Raw genomic sequence first — 25730 nt, 5'->3', positions numbered from 1 at the left:
TGCAATTTTGTGTCTTTTTTTTGTTCCCTCCCCCCCCCACCTGTTGTAAGGTATTTGGCACCACTTCAGGGAGACAGTGTAGTAAAATTGATCCCCACCCCACCCACACCGTGAAATGTGGCTCATTAGTTGCCTCCTTTCCTTCGGTTTAACGGGGCATGTGTCTCGTTCAGAAATTCCACCGTTTAGTTGAGTGATGCACTTTGTCGTTTATTGCCTGGAATTAAGGTTGTTTTTTAAAAAATCATCCTTTTCATGGCACCATATTGTTCTCTTTTGACCGGCTTCTTCAATACTCCAAATTAAGATGATCCAGACCTCAAGTTGTAGTTCTGTGAGATATTCCTCAACCAGGTGCAGGAGGCTCAACTGGGTTGGCCTCATCACAGAATTGGATATTTTCACTTTGAATCATATAACAGCTACACCAATGCAAAATGCCTTAATAGACGGGAGCCATCCTCTCTCTCCATGTATCAGAAGCTTCAGACAACCAGTCAAACAAAATCAATTCAAAGCAAGGGATCTTCTTATTGCTAATTCTTCTCTGACTCTTTCTGAATATTAAAATTATCAATGCATGCATATGCAGCACCTGATTAGTAGTGGCTTTCCTCATTTCTAGAGACATGGAAAAAAAAACGCTGATGCAGTGCCCCCCACTACTCTGCAGATCCCAGCAGGAATTTAGTCACAGATCCACAAACAATGTCTTACTCTTTTCAAAAGGTAACAAAGGATCTTTATGTCCACAAGCAAATGCTAGCAGATGGAACTTCAACTCGGCATGCCCTCTATAGGATGGCCCATACATACCACACACCTTGTTTTTCAAAATTTGTGCAAATGTTAATGGTGACCTCAGGTCACAACAACCCTCAGCCATATCCTTCTATGGATAAGGGTTGTTGTGACCGGAGATCACCATCAAGACACACTAAATGACAAACACTGCAATTATCCCATCCATTTCATCAATATATTCCAATGCAGCCATCCAATTTCCAATCTAAATGATAAATATTTGAATTACCATTGGAAAAAAACAAAAAAACCCCACAAATAACCTTAACAAGTATGAACCTATTGAACACCAATGTAGACAACAATACAAAGAATACTCAATCTTCTTGGACTTGGCAGTGGAAACACAGTTCCAAACCATGGAGACCTCATCAGTTTCAATCCAAATCAAGAATGCAATCGCCTAACCATTCCATGCTGATACTTTAACAAACTTCAGCATCAACAGTTGATACTTCAACAAACATACACCATTAAGTTAGTGACATTTGAACTATATTTTTCTGAAAGAACATGGTTAGAACATACCCAAGGTAGATAATACCATTTGAATTCATTTTTATTGAGTTGGGTTAGACATCATTAAATAGGACAAGTTAAATTTTGGGTTCATCATCATGCAAAGCTCGAGTTATTATCTAAAGAGGCCAGCCAATATTCAATGATTAAAGCCATACAGCACTCATCATAACAGCACAACCAGAGACAATTACCATCATAAAGAAAATGACAAAACATCTCAAAATGCAAAGCCTGTCCACGTCCACTTTGTAGTCAAACTAAACTTGACGAAAACGACTATTAAAAAAAAAAAAAAACATTGCACGCTTTATTAATGTGTTCTCCACAATGTCATAATGAAGGTTTGTTGAAGATTTGATGACAAAAGCTCAACTGGAAAAAATTTTTATGGGCTGGCCAAACACACCGAATCTCAATGATAAATAAATAAAGAAACACGGAAGCAATTTTTTAAATAAAAAAAAAACGGGTGTCTCATGCTTGACGCACTGCAGTAGGCAGTGGCTATTTGTGGCCAATAATGGCTATTTGTCGTCACTATGACTTTGCCTTTTCATATTTTGACCCAATTTTTCGTTATTTTCTAGATATTCTCATAAGGGTTGAGTTGAAAATTTGTTGACAAAAACTCAAATGGTAAAAAAAAAAAAAATGGAAATAAAAAAGAAGGTACGAGACGGACAGACACACACAATTGCAAAACCCCATCTCCTGCTGTGTGGGGGGACAGGCTAACAAGAAGAATATATATATATATATATATATATATATATATATATATATATATATATATATATATATATATAAATAACTAGAGGGGGAGCACCACTCGGTTGAGTGCAAAACCTCCGCCGACAATACTGCTGGGTCACTGAAGTGAACCTGATATCCTATTCATTGTAGGTCAAAACGGATCAGACTACTGAACCACGATTGAATAAACTAAACTAGATCAACGCGCATGTAGAAATGCCCAAAAAAAAAAAAAAAAAAAAAATCGAAATTTTTTTTGAAAAAAAAAAGCTGCAAAATTTAGTTTTTTTTCTCGAACACATTTTTTTGGGGGGGGTCGGGGGGTTGGAAATCACTTAAAACATGTAGAAATTCAAAAAAAATTCAAATATTTTTCAAATAAAATCGAAATTTTTTTGAAAAAAAGTTGCAAATTTTGTTTGTTTTTTTTCTCCAACAATTTTTTTTTTTGGTTGGAAATCACTTAAAACATGTATAAATGCAAAAACAAAATTTCAAATATTTTTTCAAAATGGCCGCCATAGCGGCCATATTGGACTTTGGACCAAGTCCAAAATCTAATGGCATGATCCTTGGACCATACCTAATCCCACCACCAAGTTTCGTCGAAATCCGTCCAGGAGTTTTTCCGTAATACTGTTCACAAACAAACAAACAAACAAACAAACAAACAGACGGGTGAAAACAGTAATCTCCGTCCATCTTTGATGGCGGAGGTTTATCAACAAAATGATGGAAAATAGAGATTGACAAAAAATGAAGTAAAACAAAAGGCAACAGCAAGGGAATGTCATATATATATATATATATATATATATATATATATATATATATATATATATATATATATATATATATATATATATATATATATATATATATATATATATATATATATTAATGCAATGATGAAATTCTCCTGACTTGGACCAACGTCGTGATGATGACCTCATCACGAAGTTGTCATGCCTGCCAACCCTGAAAGGCATAATACATATATATATATATATATATATATATATATATATATATATATATATATATATATACATACATACTGTATGCGCTGCTCTGGCGCATGCTCCCATACCTGACCTGAATATATATGCATGTATTGATATGTGGATATAAATGTATGTATATATATATATATATATATATATATATATATATATATATATATATATATATATATATATATATATATATATATATATATACATACATACATATATATATATATATATATATATATATATATATATATATATATACATACATATATATATATATATATATATATATATATATAAATGTATATATAAATATATACATACATATATATACATACAGGTCAGATATGGGAGCATGTGCCAGAGCAGCACGTCGCTGCGTCCACTTTCTGCCGGTACTCCAGGAGCCTCCGTCCGGCCATTCCCCAGGCAGATGCCTGGCCCATCCCCATCTCCTTGAGATGCCGATCAACCTGCCTCAACCACGAGGCACGTAGTCGGCCCATTGGCCTCCTCCACTCAGGAGACTCCCTCACTGAAAGAATCTGGGGAGCAGGATCAGCGTCAGGACAACGAGCCACATGCCCATACAGCCACAGCTGATGGTCATGGACTATGCAGGTAACAAATCTCATTTGGGTCTCTCTCAGCAACCGCTCATTGGACACAAAGTCCGACCAGCGATAGTCAAGGATTCTCCGAAGAGACCTGGTACCAAAGGAATTAAGTCTCCGTTTCAGATCCTTGGTCAGAGTTCAAGTCTCGCATCCACAGAGCAATACTGGAAGCAACAAGGACATGAAGCTCGGACTTCCATCCTCCCGCATAAGTACCGGCAGCGCCGGCACACATATATATATATATATATATATATATATATATATATATATATATATATATATATATATATATATATATATATATATATATATATATATACACATATATATGCATGTATGTGCTCCTCAGGCCTGACCCAGACGTCTCTTGACCGCTGACTCACAGCCAGCAGATACATGAATACCACTGGCAAGGTCAGTGAATCTCTCAATGACCTCAACATCCTCACCACAAACAGGCACAGACAGGACAGCAGCATCCAAGATGTCATTGAAAGCCTGGATCTTAGTTTTGACCCAGGAAACCCGCAATCCCAGTGGCTCCAACTCTTCATTCAGCACCTCGAGGGCCCCCAAAAGGATATCTAAAGTCTCCGAAAAGATGACTGCATCATCTGCGAAATCAAGGTCAGAGATCTTGACATTCCCAAACGATGCACCACAGCTTGATCTCTCCAACATCCTCCCAAGAATCCAGTCCATACAAGTGCTGAAAAGTGTGGGGGCCAGTACACACCCCCTGACGAACTCCAGTAACAACTGGAAATGTCAGAGATGGTACCACCACATCTCACAGCATTCTCAGTACCAGAGTTCAGACATCAGATCGATCAGTTTTGGTGGCACCCCACGAAGACCTAGAATCCTCCAGAGGGCATCCCGATTCACTGAATCGAACGCTTTACAGAGATCAACATAGGCTGCAAGCAGCCCCTGCCGAAACTCTCGTCTGCGTTCGGTGAGGACCCGAAGAGCAAGGATACGGTCAATCGTTGACCTATTTGGTGTAAAGCCTGACAGCTCTGGACGCTGGTGCTCAAGCAGATGGTGGCGAACCCTATCATGAATTATCCGAGCAAAGACCTTGCCCGGCACTGAGAGCAGCGTCACCCCTCAGTAGTTGTTGCAGTCTTGGCGATCACCCTTCCCTTTCCAGAGAGGGACAACAAGGCCCATCTTCCAGTCAGTTGGGATGATGCCTGTGTTCCAGGCAGAGCACAGAACTGCATGCAACGACACAAGTGCAGCATTTCCACCAGCCTTGAGAGGTTCAGCATGGATGCCAGACTTCCCTGGAGCTTCACCCCATTTCAACCAGTTCACCGCAGCCCGTGTTTCCACAAGCAAAGGTGGACCACAGTGGATTTGAGGGTCAGCAACAGGGATTGTAACACCGCTGACATCCAACTCGACAGCTGGTGGATCAGTCTGGTGCAACCGCTCAAAGTAACTGGCCCAGCGGGCATTCACTTCAGACTCCTCTGTCAAGAGCCTACCACTCTCTGCTCTAACTGCAGTACACTGAGGGATGGGCTTGGATGAACACACTGCACAAATTCCCCAATAAGCAGGACGAGTATCATCTGTCCACAGGTGATGCTCTACCCCCTCACAGATTGCTCGCACATAGGCCTCCTTGTCCACCTTTAGTGCACGTACAGTTTTACGCCTCAGCTCCCTAAACAGCTCAGCTCTGCCATTCAGCCTGGCCCTGCAACTCTGGTCAATAGTATCCAGTGTCCCTTGAGAGACAAAATTCTTCTTTGCCCTACGGTGAGTTCAAAGATTGGGGGTCCCGAAGGCTTTGCCACAATCCCGTCATCCGGCGAGCTGCCCTGGGAAGGGAAGCTGTACAGGAGGTACTCCCATGGGGTTGGTTCTCAGATTTCTTTGCGTTTTTGTGTTTTGCGGAATGAAGGGTTTTATGGTGGCTGGAGTGCAAATCCTACCACCAAATACATATGTGTGAGTGTGAGTGTGAGTGTGAGTGTGTGAGTGTGAGTGTGTGAGTGTGAGTGTGTGAGTGTGTGAGTGTGTGAGTGTGTGAGTGTGTGAGTGTGTGAGTGTGTGTGTGTGTATATAAGCCTGGTGTTGGCTTAGTGGTTAGGGTGGTGGCTTGGGATCCCAGGGTCCTGAGTTCAATTCCCGTTGGCCACTTGAATTAATACACACCAGGAGGTTGACTCAGCCTGTCATCCTTCCAAGGTCAGCGAAGTGAGTACCAGTGTACTGGTCCCGGTGTATGCCCCGGTTGGAATAGGTGCACCGTATCCCTGTCTGTTGTAAGAGGCGACCAGGGTTGGCGAAAGGAAGGGCATCCGGCCATAAAACATTGCCTCAAGAAAAAGCCAAACCCCTGCACAGCAGGGAAAATGGCTGTAAAAACGGTCATTTTATTTTTATACATACATACATATATATAAGATCAGGTTTGCAGCTCGATTCAAAAAAATTTAATACATGAGATCTCTGCGACCGAAGGTTTATGGAGATTATGTTTTCACTCCTATTTGTCTGTCTGTTTGTCTATCTGTCTTCCCGTGAGCAAGATATCTCAAAAAGTTGGAGGCGGATTTGAATGAAACTTGGCGGACAGTTTTGGTGTTTCACAAGGATGAATTGATTAGATTTTGGTGAAGATCTGGATCCGGATCCAGATCCTGGAGTTTTTAAAAGTGATTCTTCACCATTGAGGGATTGGGTCGGAACAACATATCGCACGATATCTCAAGACGTTATGTTCGGGCTGAGACAAAACTTGGTGGATGAGTTAGGTCGGTGACATGAACAAGCAGATTAGATTTTGGTTGGTTAAGGTCCTCATCAGCGGCTGCAAAATGTACTGTTCAGCCTGGCTGAGGTCTGCCCTTTTCCGAATGCCCGACTAGTTTTCCTTTTGTTATTACATGGTCAACATGACTCGTCATGTTGTGCCAAGTCCCATTATTCGTTTAGGGTCAGCAGTTCAGAGCATGGAAGATTGTCCCAAGTCTCTCACAAACCAGGTGGCCAGGCCCGTCACTCAAATGCGGCTGGTTATGACAGGAAATTGGGCATTGTTTAGGATTCTCGACATAACTCACCTGCCCATAGTCAGAAGACACCGTGGGATATTTCATGTCCAACAACACCAATGCTAGCATATGGATCCCTCGCCTAACGTCCTCAGGTACGGTGCACTCATTGACGAAACGTCCTACCCATGAAGCGCTGACATGAGTTTATAGTTGGGCTGGGAATCAAACTCAGGTCGGCAAGACAGCTCAAATGCAAATGTGAGCACCTCTGTGCCATCCTGTTGTCCAATTCTTATTTATTTTTGCAATAATCTGAGCGTTTTAAACTGAAAAAGTCTCTATTTATTCTCTCCCCTTTTGTTATTAGGTGAAAGACTGACAAATTACTGTGCGATGTAGTTTGTGGTCGGATAAAGTCCTTCCCTATGTCAGTTTGTCATCAAGACAAGAGGAGGTATTACGTATGCAAAAATGGTGCAATTTCTAGTTCCCGTCACATTCTTTAAATGTCATCATTCTCCCATCCCTCACCATTTACCTAATATGTAGAATGCCCCCAAACGATTAGGCTCAAAGTTTAACACATTTGTGTTGATAAGCCTTTACACGATAACTCACGGTTGAATAATGCACATTCACCAATTCCAAGCTCCAAAATCAAGTTCATGACACAACGACATGAAAATGTCAAGCAACTTTCCACCCTCACCATTAATGTCACTCTTCTCTGTGGATAACCACAGGGAAAATGGAGGAAGAGATGTGGCCAGGTTTATGAGCGGCACCAGATATCGACCATATTGTTCCCCGACTCAGAATATTCTCAAGCATTTCTGCGGCATTATTGCCACCTTAGATACACTATTCTATCTCAATTTTAACCTGTTCGATTTCCCTGTGGAATTATTTATTTTTAATTCAAAGTAAAAGGGTGTGTTATAAATAATAGGGAGAAAGAATAAGAAGATACAGAAATTGTTTTCCTGTTCGTGTTTAAGCCCTTGGAACTTTGGACCATAATTATTGCCTCAAATTGCTTGCTCGTCTTTATATTCCAAATGCATTCTCAGCTTGAGCAAATCCCTCGAGAAATGAAAACTTAAGTGGATCAACAGGACCCGAGACATGCACCATAATCCGAGAGCTATTCAGAGGGCAGACAGGATAACTCTGGGGTAGCATGCTCGTGTTTGCGCCGTCTCGTCTCGGTTCGATTCCCAGCACGACTATAAACTGATGGATTGGTGCTTCACCAACAGGGCATTTTGTTGCAAATTGTGCCGTTCCTCAGATGGACGTTAGGTTGAGCGTTTCATCTGCTGGGATTAGCTGGTGGACGTTAAAGATCCCACGGAGTCTCATGACGTTGAGTAGGCCAGTTATTGCCTGCACCCAAAATTAATTCCATAAAGTCCCATCTTTAGTACAACCCTATAGTCGAGCAATGCAGTCGCCTTCATCGGGTGCTTGGTGGACCTGATGCGTGACCACGAACGAAAAGTTTCTGCGCTACCTGGATAATCGGTGATGATTACCTCCACCACTGAAGGTGAACGGAGGTTACATTTTCACCAGTCTGTCTGTAAGCAGGATATCTCAAAAAGTTATGGACGGATTCGGACGAAACTTGGTGGAGAGGTTTGGCATGTGACAAGGACAAATTGTTTCGATTTTGATGAAGATATGAATCCGGATAAGAGAACTTTAAAAAAATATTTCAGTGATTCTTTACCATTGAGAGATCAGGCCAAAAATGATATGTAGCATGATACAGTATTTCAAAACATGGTGGACGAGTCGGGTAGGTGACAAGAGCAAGCCAATTTTATTTTTACTCGGTCCGAATCCAGATCTGGCCTATCAGTGGGAAAGAAAACGTAAACTGTTCAGTCTGGCAGGGGTGTGCGTTCTACCGAGTGCCATTGTAGTTTATTCAAGCAGACAAGAGACAGAGACACACAAAAGGACAGAGAGAGACAGAGAGACAAGGAGAAAGTAAGTGGGAAAAAGGATAAGCGAAGGAGACACATCCTCTATTTCATGAATGGATGAAGTGCTATATCCACAGACAGATAAGACGAGGATTGTACTTGTTGGATACCTTAAACTGAAACATCCATTGACAGGATAACACAAAGCTGAGGCAGCTTGTCTGTCGATGGACACAATGATGCCTGTGAACATTCAGCTGCCTAGGTGGCTTCCTTTGTAACTGAGATACATGTTCAAAACAAGCCAATTAAACCATTTAAATAAGTAAGATATATTTCACACGATAATCAATTCAGAAGGCACAGCCTTTTTAGGAAGAACCATCACTGTAATGTTTGCTTTTATGGCTGAATTTCATGTGCATTTTATTTGCAGCTGCAACATTTGTCTCCCTGAACAAAACACTTGGAATCACAATTAATAAACATTTGCTTCATTTAATAAACTTGATTTTAAAATCTTCACTTTTTTAGCCTTTTCATCAAAATTGTTGAGAATTGTTGCTGAGCGAACATGGAAAATGATATTCTAAATATTTTTCTGTGGTTCAGCGACGAGTCCAACAAGATGATGCAGAGGTAGGGCACTTGCCTTTGAGCCGTCTAGTCTGGGTTCGATTCCTCACTCAACCGTAGCTGTCGGCTTGGCGCTTCATAGACAGAGAGTTTGCAATCACAAAGTGTGTCGTCCCTCAGATAGGTGTTAAGCAGCGTGCCCAATGTGCTCGCATTAGTCGATGAATGTTAAAGATCCCACGGTGTATTTTGCAAGGGGAAGATGAGTGGTTGGAACAAACTCTCAACAAACTACAATTTCCTAAGATTTAGCCAAACTTCAGGACTGGCCAAACAGTTCATTAAATTCGGCAAAAAACGTTCCCCAGCCAACTCCACAAGAATCTGGGAACATTTGTGGTTGTTTAAGTAGTAATTGTAGTAATAGTTGTAGTAGTTGTTTTTATGCGATTCCATGAAGAGAAAGTTAGCTCGGCAGGAGCACAACCTCAGAATTTTTCAGTCATGGATTTAAATTTCATTCCAACATCACCAATCAGGGCAGTGTTTCTGTCTGGATGCGAGTTTGTCTCCAGATGCGTCCGGGCGGTGTTAGTCTCCAGATGTGTCCAGCGGGTTTTATCTCCAGATGCGTCCGGCGATGTTCATCTCTGGGCCGTGTTTATTGTTTAACTAGTAGAAAATGGATTTCAGACATTATTTTGTTTCCCTCTTCACTGTTATTCTATGCAAAATCATTTTGATGAAACAGTATTAATCGTAATTAACGCTCCACCGCACGTCTGCCTTCCCTTCTCCTACCCCTCCTCACTCTCCCTCCCTCCTCTCTCTTTCCCCCTTCACCTCCTCACTCTCCTCCACCCCTCTCAACCCTCTTTTTCTCCCTCACCCCCATTTAGTATTCCCGTCAGCGAAGCGACAGGTGGTATTTGCTCGTATCACAATAAAACTTTTATATTGACAAGCACAATCAAGGGGTGCTGCACAACAAAGCACACTACTGCTGAAGTAATATTTAGCTCATTGTCCCATCTATATTTTGACAAATAAAGATCAAGTGGGGTATTGAACAAAAAAATAAAAATGTAAATAAAAATAAAAACTCATGGGCCAGCCCACCAGACAAATTTTACATCGCTGACAACATCGGTCTAAATCAGAATGACAGTAATGCTTCAGTCAAATTTGACTCGGGGGCCGTAGGGTCAAAAAAAATCTACGGCCACTAGCAATTATAGGGCGGCCGCAGTATTTCCACGGTCACACAATGTAGCAGTCACATATGTTTTTATTTTTTGGGTAGCCGCACGGGGTATTTAGAAATTGTGGAGACCGAAAACGTGGGGGGTGCCGTACGGTCTTTGATTTGATTTTCGCACTGTGACTTTAGGGCGTCCCTGCAGCGGCCATAGAATTTAAGGCAGACGCAGGGTAGCCTCAAGGTGCCCGCAAGGCGACTGCAGGGGGGCCCTAAGGCGAGCGTGGAAATAGTGTGGCCGTCGTAATTTTTGGGGGGTTGGCAAAATTCATTTTTCATTGATAAGAGCCTACGGAAAACGCATGAATAACGCAAGCCCACCGTACGCCCTACGTGGAACACATCTACGTCATGGCTACGGCTTGTCGAATTGCTACGGCCAACCTAGAAATGAAAAAAGTTACAACTCTGCGCTATAATTCCATGGAGACCTCTACGGCCTGTAAAAGATAGCCATACGGCATAGGGCAACCCTGAGGCCACCTCAGAAACTGCGGCCGCCGCATGTTTCTGTCAATTCAAGGGGGGGGGTACAGCCGCCGTATCTAGCAGTAGAGCAAATGTGACTCATGCTTCAGGACCCTTTGAGGTATATAGATTTGGACTTCAAGATCTGAATGGTGCTCCTCCCCGAAGAGTCCTAGACCATGGGGGCGGCTCCTGCGTGTGGCTCGATGGTCAAGTGTGGCAAGACATGGTGCTGTGCGTGCTCGGTCGCAATGGTGTATGTATGTGTGTGTGTGTGTGTGTGTGTGTGTGTGTGTGTGTGTGTGTGTGTGTGTGTGTGTGTGTGTGTGTGTGTGTGTGTGTGTGTGTGTGTGTGCACTTTCCATCCACTTCAACTGTACGAATGCAAAAAAAAATAAAATACATCACTAAAACGCCATCGGGTGAAAACAAAAAGAAGTTAACTCTTTTTAACCCCAAAAGGAAAGATTGCAGGTTCATGAGAAGAGCAACAAGAAAAAGTTGAAGCAAACCCGAACGATGAACTGAAAGCATCAAGACACACCGAGGATGACATTGATCGCCGAACCTCGGGAAAGCAGGTCCGGACGATCGAGCGAGTTGTCCGTGCGACGAGGGGGGATGGTTTTCCTTCAGTCCCACAACACAGGCACCGCCGATGTTAAACCACCACGACGTGCGGGGACACGCACGGATTCACGTACACACGGCACGTGACCGATTGTGTTCGGTGTTCGGGAAAGCGATCGAAATGAGAATAAAGCGCGAAACGGCACGAGGAGGCACGAGGAGGGAGAGTGAGGAGGGTGGAAGTTTGAACGCGCGTGTCGAACAGCCGCGCGAACACTTTCCCGCCGCACGGACGGGAAGACCCCCGAGCTCGACAAGTGGTGTTAGTGGTGGTGTTGGTGGTGCAGGTGGAGGGGAGAGACCCTGGGCGCACCTTTTGCTGCCGACGGGCCATGTCGGTGGGCTGCTTGGCATTGAAGGGGTACGCGACGCAGCGAAGAACGAACACGTACAACTGCAGCCGCCGCTTGCGCTCCTCTTCCTCTCGCCGGAGTCGCTCGCTCTCGTCCTTCTCGGTGGGCAGCGACTGGCTCGGGCTGTCCGCTCGGACTTGCCGTCCCGACGAGCCGCCGGCACCGTGCGTCGGGACTCCCTGCGGAGCGCCGCTTGAACCGGGCGCGGATGCCGCGACCCCCGTCGCGGGTGTCCTGCGACCACCCAAGCCCCCATCGCCGCCACGACCAAGAGGAAGCGCGGGAGTCGCCTCTTTCCTTTCGTCTTCCACAAGCTCGTCGGACTCTTCCTCGCTCGACGATGGGTCCAGCATCGTGATCACGAACTGCCCGCTCCGGCGAGGACAAGTGCCTCTTCAATTGAGCGCCCCCAGCCCGCAGCTGCCGAACGCAGCAGACGTGATGACGTCACGGCATGACCGTCCCTCGTCATTCGCCTTGATATTACGTCATCGCGTCACTTCATCAAATAGTTCCGAAAGCTGCTAAATATATTATAGCACGTCTCGTGAACCATTATATCGATGGTTGGGTGTAAACTGAAAGGTATTATTTATTTTTCCTCTTTGTCTTGAAATCGAGAAGAACGAAATAGTTCATCACCGTGAAGGCATGGAATGCTCTCCTCGGAAAGTTAGTGGCAGTGGAGGAGGTGGATAGGTTTAAAAGGGATTATACACAGGTACGTATACACCTGGTGCATTGAAGATGGAGTGGTTTGAGGCAGGACTTGTCGGTAGCTTGTGTGTTTAGATGGGTTATCGCACGAAGAGCAATGGTTACTGCGGTTGGTGCAGCACAGGGATGATGGACCCAATGACCTCCTCCGCCAAAGTTCTTCGTGTGTGTTTCATCGACATCGTCATACTTCGTGCTGAATTAACGGTTGAGGTGGCTGGCTGAAGATCTCAGGATCTTGAGTTCGTCATTTTGTCGGACCGTTAAATGAGACCGGATGGGTTGACCGGCTTTATAATGGAAACGGGGGCACTGCATCAGCGGCACAGCCGTGTTCCCAGCAATGATGCAACCAGCAGCCACAGGCTGCATACGAAAAAACAAGCTTAAAAAATTACCCCCGTGCGGGAGTGACGGTCATCTCTGCGAGAAAATATATAGCCTCCTGAAGGTAGGGCAGTTTTTGCAAACTTTGAAGTCACGTGACGCGAAAACGAAAGCGAATATCGAAAATCCGGCCCAACAAAATTTAGATATTGTCCCACAGATTCATATGCCACAATCAAATTCAAGATCGCTTGAGAAATGTAGGAGATAGATTTTGAAAACCGTCATTTTCACCTTTTTTGCCAACTTTGAAGTCATGTGACACGAAAACGAAAGCAAATATTGAAAATCCGGCCCGATCAAAATTTAGATATTGTCCCATAGATTCATATGCCACAATCAAATTCGAGAGTGCTTAAGAAATGGCGGAGGAGATAGAATTTGAAAATCGTCATTTTCGCAACTTCAAAGGCCTCGTGACCTTGACCTTGACCTTCGGTGACCTTGAAAGTCATACCATAGTGTACGTCTCATCGACCTCTATCAGGATCACTAATGACCAGATCTCCCGCTTCAACTTCATTGTGGACGGACGGACGGATCGTCACTTCTCCTCTCAACACCAATATTATCAGGTCATGCTCGAAGAGATGACCTAATGAGCTGAGATCCTCGTCCTCTTAATTATGACGTCATTGTGATGTATCAGGTTTGTGATAAGTTATCTGTGCTAATGCCCGGCTTGATTCCCGCAAACAAAATTCAAACAGCTTGCCGAGTTTCGGAGATAATGGTGTAGGCGATTTCCATTAGTGGCGATATTATGACTTCGACTTTTTTTTCTCGGAAGAATTTCCAAAATCGGAGATGGTTACTGCCTGCGCGTGGGCTTTCTGCATATACAAGGCAAGTTCCACGAAGATCCGATGAAAACTCTGGGTTGTGAAACAAAAAATGTCAAAAAATAGGAATGACGTCATAAAAATTGATATGACGTCATAGTGATGTATCATATGTGCGTTAATTCATCTCTGCTAATGCCCTGTTCGATTCCCGCAAACAGAATTCAAAAAGCTTGCCTAATTTCGGAGATAATTTTTTTTGTGAGTCTTGTGCAAAAATAAAATTTCTAAAAGTTCTCAGATTCAAACAATTAAATAATTATGGCTGCCAGACCTTGTGGCCGATCGGGTTGCAATTGAAAATGTACATTCCCCATGTCTGCTTGATGATAATTTTGAAGCTTCACATTGATTGATGATGTAGTGGTTTCAGAGTAAATATTATCTAATATTTTTCCTTCAATCCAACATGGCTGCCAAACCGTGTGACCTACGTTGAGAAGAGTGGGGAAATTTTTGTTCGTCATGGCTCGGCGGTTATACTTGTAACGTTTTGCCTCAATCTGTTCAGCCGTTTCAGAGAAGAAGATTTTTTTTAAGTTTAATTTTCAATCCAATATGGCTGATGAACCACATGATCTATGGCATCATAAATTTATATTCTGCCTCTAATGGGGTAGGGGATCATGCTTGTTAAGTTCCATCTTAATCAGATAAGGTGCGTTTTTCTGTCTAAGATGGCAACCATACCACGTGACTTGTGATCTCAATTTTTTTTTACCATATATGTAGCAATGGTGTTCGATGATAGTTGCAAAGTTTCACTTCGATAGGATAAGTGGTTCCAGAGAAAATATTATTTTATATTTTTCTTCAATCCAATATGGCTGCCAAACAATGTGACCCAGCAGTTATTCCTTAACAAACTTATTCCCCCTAGTCTTGGAGAATATGTGCGTGAAGTTTCCCTTCGATCTGACCAGCCGTTCTGGAGAGGATTTTTTTAAGGTTTTAGGCTAAATTCAATATAGCCACCAAACCATGTGACCGATCAATTAGAAATTAACAAACCTGTATAAGCATGTCTTGGGGAACATGTGTGTAAAGTTTTTCCTCAATCTATCCAGGCGTTCTGGAGAAGAAGACTAAAAAAAAAAAAAAAATTCAAAACAATCACTGCCGAACCACATGACCCATGATGTCATTTTTTTTTTCTTCCATGAGTTGTTGCATAGATAATGCTCAAGAAATTTCAAATTTTTCAAATGCAGCATTCTACGTGTCGAATTTTCATCGGGATGCCACTTTACCAATGACGTTGAAAAAAATCACGCTTCTTCCCCATGGGGAGTTATTGCAATGTGCCAATTTTCAATTTTTTCCATTGTGTGGTTTCGGAGATACAGAGGTCCAAACTTTTTCAGTCTTTGAATGATGGTGCCCATACCACGTGACCTATGACATAATTATCAATTAAATATTCCGTGATAAAAGATACATACTACGGTGGAAATTTAATGTCAATCGGACAAAAGGCTGCCGAGAAAATGAATTTTAAAGTGAAAAAAAAACAGAAAATTGCTGGCAGAATAAGAAAAATAATAATAAAGAGAAGAAAAACAATGGGTTACCCAGCCTTGTAGGCTTGGTACCCTAATAACTATGAAGCATCTGAAAATGCAAAGCCCATCCGTGTTCACTTTGTATTCGGACTTCTTCCGCATGGGAAACATGACAAAAACAGTTAAAAAACGAAAAGGTATTCAAAGAATACTTAAAGTGCATAGTCTTGAGAAGGACTTGGTGCAAGTCAACTCTTCTGTTTTTTTTTAAAGGTTTTTTTTTTCTTTGATCCAATATGGTACCAGACCAGTGACCGATGATGTCACTTTTATCAAACTATATTTCCCATGGGTAGTTGATCAATTAGTTATTGATCAATTGGTTAAACGCAAAGAGAAAAGTCCCACATGGCAAAGAGAAGAGTCCCACGTGGCAAAGAGAAAAGTCCCACATGGCAAAGAGAAAAGTCCCACGTGGCAAAGGGATAAGCCCTGCATGGCAAAGAGAAAAGTCCCACGTGGCAAAGAGAAAAGCCCCGCGTGGCAAAGAGAAAAGTCCCACGTGGCAAAGAGAAAAGTCCCACGTGGCAAAAAGAAAAGTCCCACGTGGCAAAGAGAAAAGTCCCACGTGGCAAAGAGAAGAGTCCCACGTGGCAAAGAGAAGAGTCCCACGTGGGAAAGAGAAAAGTCCCACGTGGCAAAGAGAAAAGTCGCACATGGCAAAGAGAAAAGTCCCACGTGGCAAAGAGAAAAGCCCCGCGTGGCAAAGAGAAAAGCCCCGCGTGGCAAAGAGAAAAGCCCCGCGTGGCAAAGAGAAAAGCCCCGCGTGGCAAAGAGAAAAGCCCCGCGTGGCAAAGAGAAAAGCCCCGCGTGGCAAAGAGAAAAGCCCCGCGTGGCAAAGAGAAAAGCCCCGCGTGGCAAAGAGAAAAGCCCCGCGTGGCAAAGGGAAAAGCCCCGCGTGGCAAAGAGAAGAGTCCCACGTGGCAAAGACAAAAGTCCCAAGTGGCAAAGAGAAAAGTCCCACATGGCAAAGAGAAAAGCCCCACGTGGCAAAGAGAAAAGCCCCGCATGGCAAAGAGAAAAGCCCCGCGTGGCAAAGGGAAAAGCCCCGCGTGGCAAAGGGAAAAGTCCCACGTGGCAAAGAGAAAAGTCCCAAGTGGCAAAGAGAAAAGTCCCACATGGCAAAGAGAAAAGCCCCACGTGGCAAAGAGAAAAGCCCCGCGTGGAAAAGAGAAGAGTCTCACGTGACAAAGAGAAAAGTCCCATGTGGCAAAGAGAAAAGTCCCACGTCGCAAGGAGAAGAGTCCCACGTGGCAAAGAGAAAAGTCCCACCTAGCAAAGAGAAGAGTCCCACGTGGCAAAGAGAAAAGTCCCACGTGGCAAAAAGAAATGTCCCATGTGGAAACTACAAAAGCCTCACATGGCAACGAGAAAAGTCTCACGTGGCAACGAGAAAAGTCCCACGTGGCAAAGAGAAAAGTCCCACATGGCAAAGAGAAAAGCCCCAGGTAGCAAAGAGAAAAGCCCCACGTAGAAAAGAGAAAAGTCCCACGTGGCAAACAGAAAAGTCCCATGTGGCAAACAGAAAAGTCCCACGTGGCAACTACAAAAGTCTCGCATGGCAAAGAAAAAAGTCCTGTGTGGCAACGAGAAAAGTCTCACGTGGCAAAGAGAAAAGTGTAACGTGGCAAAGAGAAAAGTCCCACATGGCAAAGAGAAAAGTCCCACGTGGCAAAAAGAAAAGTTCCACGTGGCAAAAAGAAATATCTCACGTGGCAACTACAAAAGTCTCGCATGGCAAAGAGAAAAGTCTCACGGAGCAACAAGAAAAGTCTCACGTGGCAAAGAGAAAAGTCCCATGTCGCAAAGAAAAAAGTTCCACGTGGCAAAGAGAAAAGTCCCACATGGCAAAGAGAAAAGTTCCACGTGGCAAAGAGAAAAGCCCGTCGTGGCAAAGAGAAAAGTCCCACGTGGCAAAGAGAAAAGCCCCCTGTGGCAAAGAGAAAAGTCCCACGTGGCAAAGAGAAAAGTCCCACGTGGCAAAGAGAAAAGTCCCACGTGGCAACTACAAAAGTCTCGTGTGGCAAAGAGAAAAGTCCCGCGTGGCAAGTCCCACGTGGCAAAGAGAAACGTCCCACGTGGCAAAGAGAAAAGTCCCACGTAACAAAGCGAAAAGTCCCACGTGTCAAAGAGAAAAGTCCCACGTGTCAAAGAGAAATGTCTCACGTGACAAATACAAAAGTCTCGCATGGCAAAGAGAAAAGTCTCACGGAGCAACGAGAAAAGTCTCACGTGGCAAAGAGAAAAGTCCCACGTGGCAACCCCAAAAGTCCCGCGTGGCAAGTCCTACATGGCAAAGAGAAAAGTCTCACATGGCAAAGAGAAAATTCACACGTGGCAAAGAGAAAAGTCCCACGTGGCAAAGAGAAAAGTCCCACGTAGCAAAGAGGAAAAGTCCCACGTGGCAAAGAGAAAAGTCACACATGGCAAAGAGAAAAGCCCCAGGTAGCAAAGAGAAAAGCCCCACATAGCAAAGAGAAAAGTCCCACGTGGCAAACAGAAAAGTCCCATGTGGCAAACAGAAAAGTCCCACGTGGCAACTACAAAAGTATCGCATGGCAAAAAAAAAGTCCTGTGTGGCAACGAGAAAAGTCTCACGTGGCAAAGAGAAAAGTGTCACGTGGCAAAGAGAAAAGTCCCACATGGCAAAGAGAAAAGTTCCACGTGGCAAAAAGAAATGTCTCACGGGGCAACTACAAAAGTCTCGCATGGCAAAGAGGAAAGTCTCACGGAGCAACAAGAAAAGTCTCACGTGGCAAAGAGAAAAGTCCCATGTCGCAAAGAAAAAAGTTCCACGTGGCAAAGAGAAAAGTCCCACATGGCAAAGAGAAAAGTTCCACATGGCAAAGAGAAAAGTTCCACGTGGCAAAGAGAAAAGCCCGTCGTGGCAAAGAGAAAAGTCCCACGTGGCAAAGAGAAAAGCCCCCTGTGGCAAAGAGAAAAGTCCCACGTGGCAAAGAGAAAAGTCCCACGCGGCAACTACAAAAGTCTCGTGTGGCAAAGAGAAAAGTCCCACGTGGCAAAGAGAAAAGTCCCACGCGGCAACTACAAAAGTCTCGTGTGGCAAAGAGAAAAGTCCCGCGAGGCAAGTCCCACGTGGCAAAGAGAAACGTCCCACGTGGCAAAAAGAAATGTCTCGCATGACAACTACAAAAGTCTCGCATGGCAAAGAGAAAAGTCTCACGGAGCAACGATAAAAGTCTCACGTGGCAAAGAGAAAAGACCCATGTCGCAAAGAGAAAAGTCCCACGTGGCAAAGAGAAAAGTCCCACGTGGCAAAGAGAAAAGTCTCACGTGGCAAAGCGAAACGTCCCACGTGGCAAGTCCCATGTGGCAAAGAAAAAAAGTCTCACGTGGCAACTACAAAAGTCTCGCATGGCAAGTCCCACATGGCAAAGAGAAAAGTCTCATGTGGCAGAGAGAAAAGTCTCACGTGGCAAAGAGAAAAGTCTCACATGGCAAAGATAAAAGTTCCACATGGCAAAGAGAAAAGTCCCACATGGCAAAGAGAAAAGTCCCACATGGCAAAGAGAAACGTCCCACATGGCAAAGAGAAACGTCCCACATGGCAAAGAGAAACGTCCCACATGGCAAAGAGAAATGTCCCACGTGGCAAAGAGAAACGTCCCACGTGGCAAAGAGAAAAGTCCCCCGAGGCAAAGATAAAAGTCCCATGTGACAATGAGAAAAGTCCCACGTGGCAAAGAGAAAAGTCCCACGTGGCAAAGAGAAACATCCCACGTGGCAAAGAGAAACGTCCCACGTGGCAAAGAGAAAAGTCCCACATGGCAAAGAGAAAAGTTCCACGTGGAAAAGAGAAAAGCCCGACATGGCAAAGAGAAAAGTCCCATGTGGCAAAGAGAAAAGTTCCACGTGGAAAAGAGAAAAGCCCTACATGGCAAAGAGAAAAGTAGCATGTGGCAAAGAGAAAAGCCCCCTGTGGCAAAGAGAAAAGTCTGACGTGGCAAAGCGAAAACTCCCACGTGGCAAGTCCCACGTGGCAAAGAGAAACGTCCCACGAGGCAACTACAAAAGTCTCGCATGGCAAAGAGAAAAGTCCTGCATGGCAACAAGAAAAGTGTCAAGTGGCAACTACAAAAGTCCCGCTGGCAAGTCCCACGTGGCAAAGGGAAGAGTCTCACATGGCAAAGAGAAAAGTCACACGTGGCAAAGAGAAAAGTCCCACATGCCAAAGAAAAAAGTTCCAAGTGGCAAAGAGAAAAGCCCCCCGTGGCAAAGAGAAAAGTCCCACGTGGCAAAGAGAAAAGTCTCGTGTGGCAAAGAGAAAAGTCACACATGGCAAAGAGAAAAGTTCCACGTGGCGAAGAGAAAAGCCCTACCTGGCAAAGAGAAAAATCCCATGTGGCAAAGCGAAAAGTCCCACGTGGCAAGTCCCACGTGGCAAAGAAAAAAGTCCCACGTGGCAAGTCCCACGTGGCAAACAAAAAAGTCTCACGTGGCAACTACAAAAGTCTCGCATGGGAAGTCCCACGTGGCAAAGAGAAAAGTCTCACGTGGCAAAGAGAAACATCCCACGTGGCAAAGATAAAAGTCCCACGTGGCAAAGAGAAAAGTCCCATGTGGCAACTACAAAAGTCCCGCTGGCAACTCCCATGTGGCAAAGACAAAAGTCTCACGTGGCAAAGAGAAAAGTCCAACATGGCAAAGAGAAAAGTTCCAAGTGGCAAAGAGAAAAGCCCAAGGTGGCAAAGAGAAAAGTCCCACATGGCAAAGAGAAAAGCCCCCCATGGCAAAGAGAAAAGTCCCACGTGGCAAAGAGAAAAGCCCCACGTGGCAACTACAAAAGTCTCGCGTGGAAAAGAGAAAAGTCCCGCGTGGCAAGTCCCACGTGGCAAAGAGAAAATTCACACGTGGCAAAGAGAAAAGTCCCACGTGGCAAAGAGAAAAGTCCCACGTAGCAAAGAGGAAAAGTCCCACGTGGCAAAGAGAAAAGTCACACATGGCAAAGAGAAAAGCCCCAGGTAGCAAAGAGAAAAGCCCCACATAGCAAAGAGAAAAGTCCCACGTGGCAAACAGAAAAGTCCCATGTGGCAAACAGAAAAGTCCCACGTGGCAACTACAAAAGTATCGCATGGCAAAAAAAAAAGTCCTGTGTGGCAACGAGAAAAGTCTCACGTGGCAAAGAGAAAAGTGTCACGTGGCAAAGAGAAAAGTCCCACATGGCAAAGAGAAAAGTTCCACGTGGCAAAAAGAAATGTCTCACGGGGCAACTACAAAAGTCTCGCATGGCAAAGAGGAAAGTCTCACGGAGCAACAAGAAAAGTCTCACGTGGCAAAGAGAAAAGTCCCATGTCGCAAAGAAAAAAGTTCCACGTGGCAAAGAGAAAAGTCCCACATGGCAAAGAGAAAAGTTCCACATGGCAAAGAGAAAAGTTCCACGTGGCAAAGAGAAAAGCCCGTCGTGGCAAAGAGAAAAGTCCCACGTGGCAAAGAGAAAAGCCCCCTGTGGCAAAGAGAAAAGTCCCACGTGGCAAAGAGAAAAGTCCCACGCGGCAACTACAAAAGTCTCGTGTGGCAAAGAGAAAAGTCCCACGTGGCAAAGAGAAAAGTCCCACGCGGCAACTACAAAAGTCTCGTGTGGCAAAGAGAAAAGTCCCGCGAGGCAAGTCCCACGTGGCAAAGAGAAACGTCCCACGTGGCAAAAAGAAAAGTCCCACGCAGCAAAATAAATGTCCCACGTGGCAAAAAGAAATGTCTCGCATGACAACTACAAAAGTCTCGCATGGCAAAGAGAAAAGTCTCACGGAGCAACGATAAAAGTCTCACGTGGCAAAGAGAAAAGACCCATGTCGCAAAGAGAAAAGTCCCACGTGGCAAAGAGAAAAGTCCCACGTGGCAAAGAGAAAAGTCTCACGTGGCAAAGCGAAACGTCCCACGTGGCAAGTCCCATGTGGCAAAGAAAAAAAGTCTCACGTGGCAACTACAAAAGTCTCGCATGGCAAGTCCCACATGGCAAAGAGAAAAGTCTCATGTGGCAGAGAGAAAAGTCTCACGTGGCAAAGAGAAAAGTCTCACATGGCAAAGATAAAAGTTCCACATGGCAAAGAGAAAAGTCCCACATGGCAAAGAGAAAAGTCCCACATGGCAAAGAGAAACGTCCCACATGGCAAAGAGAAACGTCCCACATGGCAAAGAGAAACGTCCCACATGGCAAAGAGAAATGTCCCACGTGGCAAAGAGAAACGTCCCACGTGGCAAAGAGAAAAGTCCCCCGAGGCAAAGATAAAAGTCCCATGTGACAATGAGAAAAGTCCCACGTGGCAAAGAGAAAAGTCCCACGTGGCAAAGAGAAACATCCCACGTGGCAAAGAGAAACGTCCCACGTGGCAAAGAGAAAAGTCCCACATGGCAAAGAGAAAAGTTCCACGTGGAAAAGAGAAAAGCCCGACATGGCAAAGAGAAAAGTCCCATGTGGCAAAGAGAAAAGTTCCACGTGGAAAAGAGAAAAGCCCTACATGGCAAAGAGAAAAGTCCCATGTGGCAAAGAGAAAAGCCCCCTGTGGCAAAGAGAAAAGTCTGACGTGGCAAAGCGAAAACTCCCACGTGGCAAGTCCCACGTGGCAAAGAGAAACGTCCCACGAGGCAACTACAAAAGTCTCGCATGGCAAAGAGAAAAGTCCTGCATGGCAACAAGAAAAGTGTCAAGTGGCAACTACAAAAGTCCCGCTGGCAAGTCCCACGTGGCAAAGGGAAGAGTCTCACGTGGCAAAGAGAAAAGTCACACGTGGCAAAGAGAAAAGTCCCACATGCCAAAGAAAAAAGTTCCAAGTGGCAAAGAGAAAAGTCCCACGTGGCAAAGACAAAAGCCCCCCGTGGCAAAGAGAAAAGTCCCACGTGGCAAAGAGAAAAGCCCCACGTGGCAACTACAAAAGTCTCGCGTGGAAAAGAGAAAAGTCCCGCGTGACAATGAGAAAAGTCCCACGTGGCAAAGAGAAACGTCCCACGTGACGAAGAGAAACGTCCCACGTGGCAAAGAGAAAAGTCCCACGAGGTAAAGATAAAAGTCTCACGTGACAATGAGAAAAGTCCCACATGGCAAAGAGAAAAGTCCCACATGGCAAAGAGAAACGTCCCACGTGGAAAAGAGAAAAGTCCCACGAGGCAAAGATAAAAGTCCCACGTGACAATGAGAAAAGTCCCACGTGGCAAAGAGAAAAGTCCCACGTGGCAAAGAGAAACGTCCCACGTGGCAAAGAGAAACGTCCCACGTGGAAAAGAGAAACGTTCCACGTGGCAAAGAGAAACGTTCCACGTGGCAAAGAGAAAAGTCCCACGAGGCAAAAATAAAAGTCTCACGTGGCAAAGAGAAAAGTCCCGTGTGGCAAAGAGAAACGTCCCACATGGTAAAGAGAAAAGTCCCACGTGGCAAAAAGAAAAGTCCCACATGGCAAAGAGAAAAGCCCCACGTGGCAAAGAGAAATGTCCCACATGGCAAAGAGAAAAGTCCCCCGCGTGGCAAATAGGAAAGTCCCAGGTGGCAAAGAGAAAAGTCCCAGCTGGCAAAGGGAAAAGTCCCAGGTGGCAAAGAAAAAAGTCCCACGTGGCAAAGAGAAAAGTCCCGCGTGGCAAAGAGAAAAGTCCCGCGTGGCAAAGAGAAAAGTCACACGTGGCAAAGAGAAAAGTCCCACGTGGCAAAGAGAAAAGTTCCACGTGGCAAAGAGAAAAGTTCCACGTGGCAAAGAGAAAAGTCCCATGTGGCAAAGAGAAAAGTTCCGGGTGGAAAAGAGAAAACGGTGTCTGTGACAATAATTTCACCCCTATTATAATCAAATGGGATTTGTTTTGTGATTTTTATTTTTGCCAAAGCTCAGGAATTTTTCAAGCCATCAGATTGAAATTTACACAGTTTATTTGCACACACGTGTGGTATATTTATATATCTGTATATACTCAGGTCAAGATTAGTTAAAGATCAAGGTCAATCCCATTAAGCATGTAAAAAACCTATTTGGCAGCATTTAGAAAATGTGTCAACCAAATTTGTTATGCACACCATTCCATCATGTGAAACACTGGTTATGTCAAACTATCCAAATTACCAAATTGCGTTTTCCATGGCAACTATTGTTTATTTGGATTTCACAGATATCATGCTCTGCATGACATCTTTCTTGTTTGGCTGTTTGCTACTCACGAAATCGAAAGATTTCGGAAGTATATTGATCAGTTCCGTTTCTGTTTGTTTGTTTGTGTGTTTGTTACTTACGAAATCTAAAGATATCGTAAGTATATTGATGACTTCCGTTTCTGTTTGTTTGTTTGTTTGTTTGTTTGTAGGCACGATAACTCGAGAACGGAAGAAGCTACCAATGTCAAATTACGCCACGTGATTCAGGAGGGTGATGGCTAGTGCTGCTTAGATTTTGGTCAAAATCGGTCAAAGGTCAAGGTCACAATGAGGTCAAACATCCAAAAAAAAGTTATAACGAGAACGGAAGAAGCTACCAATGTCAAATTACACCACGTGATTCAGGAGGGTGATGGCTCGCGCTGATTAGATTTTGGTTAAAATCGGTCAAAGGTCAAGGTCACAGTGAGGTCAAACATTCGATTTTTGATGGTTTGGTACAGAATCATCGTAGAAACTTGTGGTTTGCGTCGCTACCTTCTCCAGAGACAGCTTTTATTAGACAAGGTCAGAGGTCAAGTTGACGATTTCGTAAGTACCAGCCTATGACTGCTTGTTACTTACAAAATCTAAAGATTTCGTAAGTATATTGATGACTTCCGTTTCTGTTTGTTACTTACGAAATCTAAAGATTTCGTAAGTATATTGATGCCTTCCGTTTCTGTTTGTTTGTTTGTTACTTACGAAATCTAAAGATTTCGTAAGTATATTGATGACTTCCGTTTCTGTTTGTTTGTTTGTTTGTAGGCACGATAACTCGAGAACGGAAGAAGCTACCAATGTCAAATTACACCACGTGATTCACGAAGGTGATGGCTAGTGCTGATTAGATTTTGGTCAAAATCGGTCAAAGGTCAAGGTCACAATGAGGTCACATATTCGATTTTTGATGGTTTGGTACAGATAACTCGAGAACGGAAGAAGCTACCAATGTCAAATTACACCACGTGATTCAGGAGGGTGATGGCTAGTGCTGATTAGATTTTGGTCAAAATCAGTCAAAGGTCAAGGTCACAGTGAGGTCAAGCATCCAAAAAATGATAACTCGAGAACGGAAGAAGCTACCAATGTCAAATTACACCATGTGATTCAGGAGGGTGCTGGCTAGCGCTGATTAGATTTTGGTCAAAATCGGTCAAAGGTCAAGGTCACAGTGAGGTCAAACATCCAAAACATTTGATTTTTGATGGTTTGGTACAGAATCATTGTAGAACCTTCTGGTTTGCGTCGCTACCTTCTCGAGAGACAGCTTATATTAGACAAGGTCAGAGGTCAAGTTGACGATTTCGTAAGTACCAGTCTATGACTGCTTGTTTGTTTGTTTGTAGGCACAATAACTCGAGAACGGAAGAAGCTACCAATGTCAAATTACACCACGTGATTCAGGAGGGTGATGGCTAGTGCTGATTAGATTTTGGTCAAAATCGGTTAAAGGTCTAGGTCACAGTGAGGTCAAACATAATTCCGTAAATTCACGTGGAGAAATGGAGTATTTTTGCTTCGCTCGACGTTACGAGTTCATTTTAACTTCGATTTTAATTTTGTCTTCGGTTTTTACGATCGCTTAGGACGCTTAACACTCGGTTGTCGAAATTCTGGTAAAAATCGGATGTTTTGGAGACGTTTTAAGATTGTATAAAAATATTTCACTCGACGTGTCACGGGTCGTCCCATGATGCAGTGCGCTCGAGTAGACGCGTCGTTGAGTTACGTTAAGGTATAATTGCGTGGAGAAATGGAGATTTTTGCTTCGCTCGATGTTACGATTTTTGATGGTTTGTTACAGAATCATCGTAGAAACTTCTGGTTTGTGTCGCTACCTTCTCGAGAGACAGCTTTTATTAGACAAGGTCAGAGGTCAAGTTGACGATTTCGTAAGTACCAGTCTATGACTGCTTGTTTGTTTGTTTGTTTGTTTGTGCGTTTGTTTGTGTGTTTGTTTGTTTGTAGGCACGATAACTCGAGAACGGAAGGAGCTACCAATGTCAAATTACACCACTTGATTCAGGAGGGTGATGGCTAGTGCTGATTAGATTTTGGTCAAAATCGGTCAAAGGTCAAGGTCACAGTGAGGTCAAATATTAGATTTTTGATGGTTTGGTACAGATAACTCGAGAACGGAAGAAGC

The 25730-nt window shown here is 44.0% G+C and overlaps 1 protein-coding gene across 1 annotated transcript in view; it reads right to left on the bottom strand.

Moving 5' to 3' along the window:
- The window catches only part of LOC147032614 (calcium-dependent secretion activator 1-like), a 488157-nt gene extending 475764 nt beyond the window's left edge, over window positions 1-12393 (bottom strand). The window contains exon 1 of the mRNA XM_085850762.1: window positions 11906-12393. Coding sequence (XP_085706888.1) covers window positions 11906-12298 — 393 coding nt within the window. The 5' untranslated portion in view covers window positions 12299-12393. The remainder of the gene's footprint in view (window positions 1-11905) is intronic.
- Between the last annotated feature and the right edge of the window lie 13337 nt (window positions 12394-25730).

This window comes from Eptatretus burgeri, chromosome 2 (genome assembly GCF_056783735.1).
Source record: "Eptatretus burgeri isolate ZD-2024b chromosome 2, Ebu_testis_v1, whole genome shotgun sequence".
NCBI classification, from domain to species: Eukaryota; Metazoa; Chordata; class Myxini; order Myxiniformes; family Myxinidae; genus Eptatretus; species Eptatretus burgeri.
This window is presented reverse-complemented; position numbering and strand designations above follow the sequence as displayed.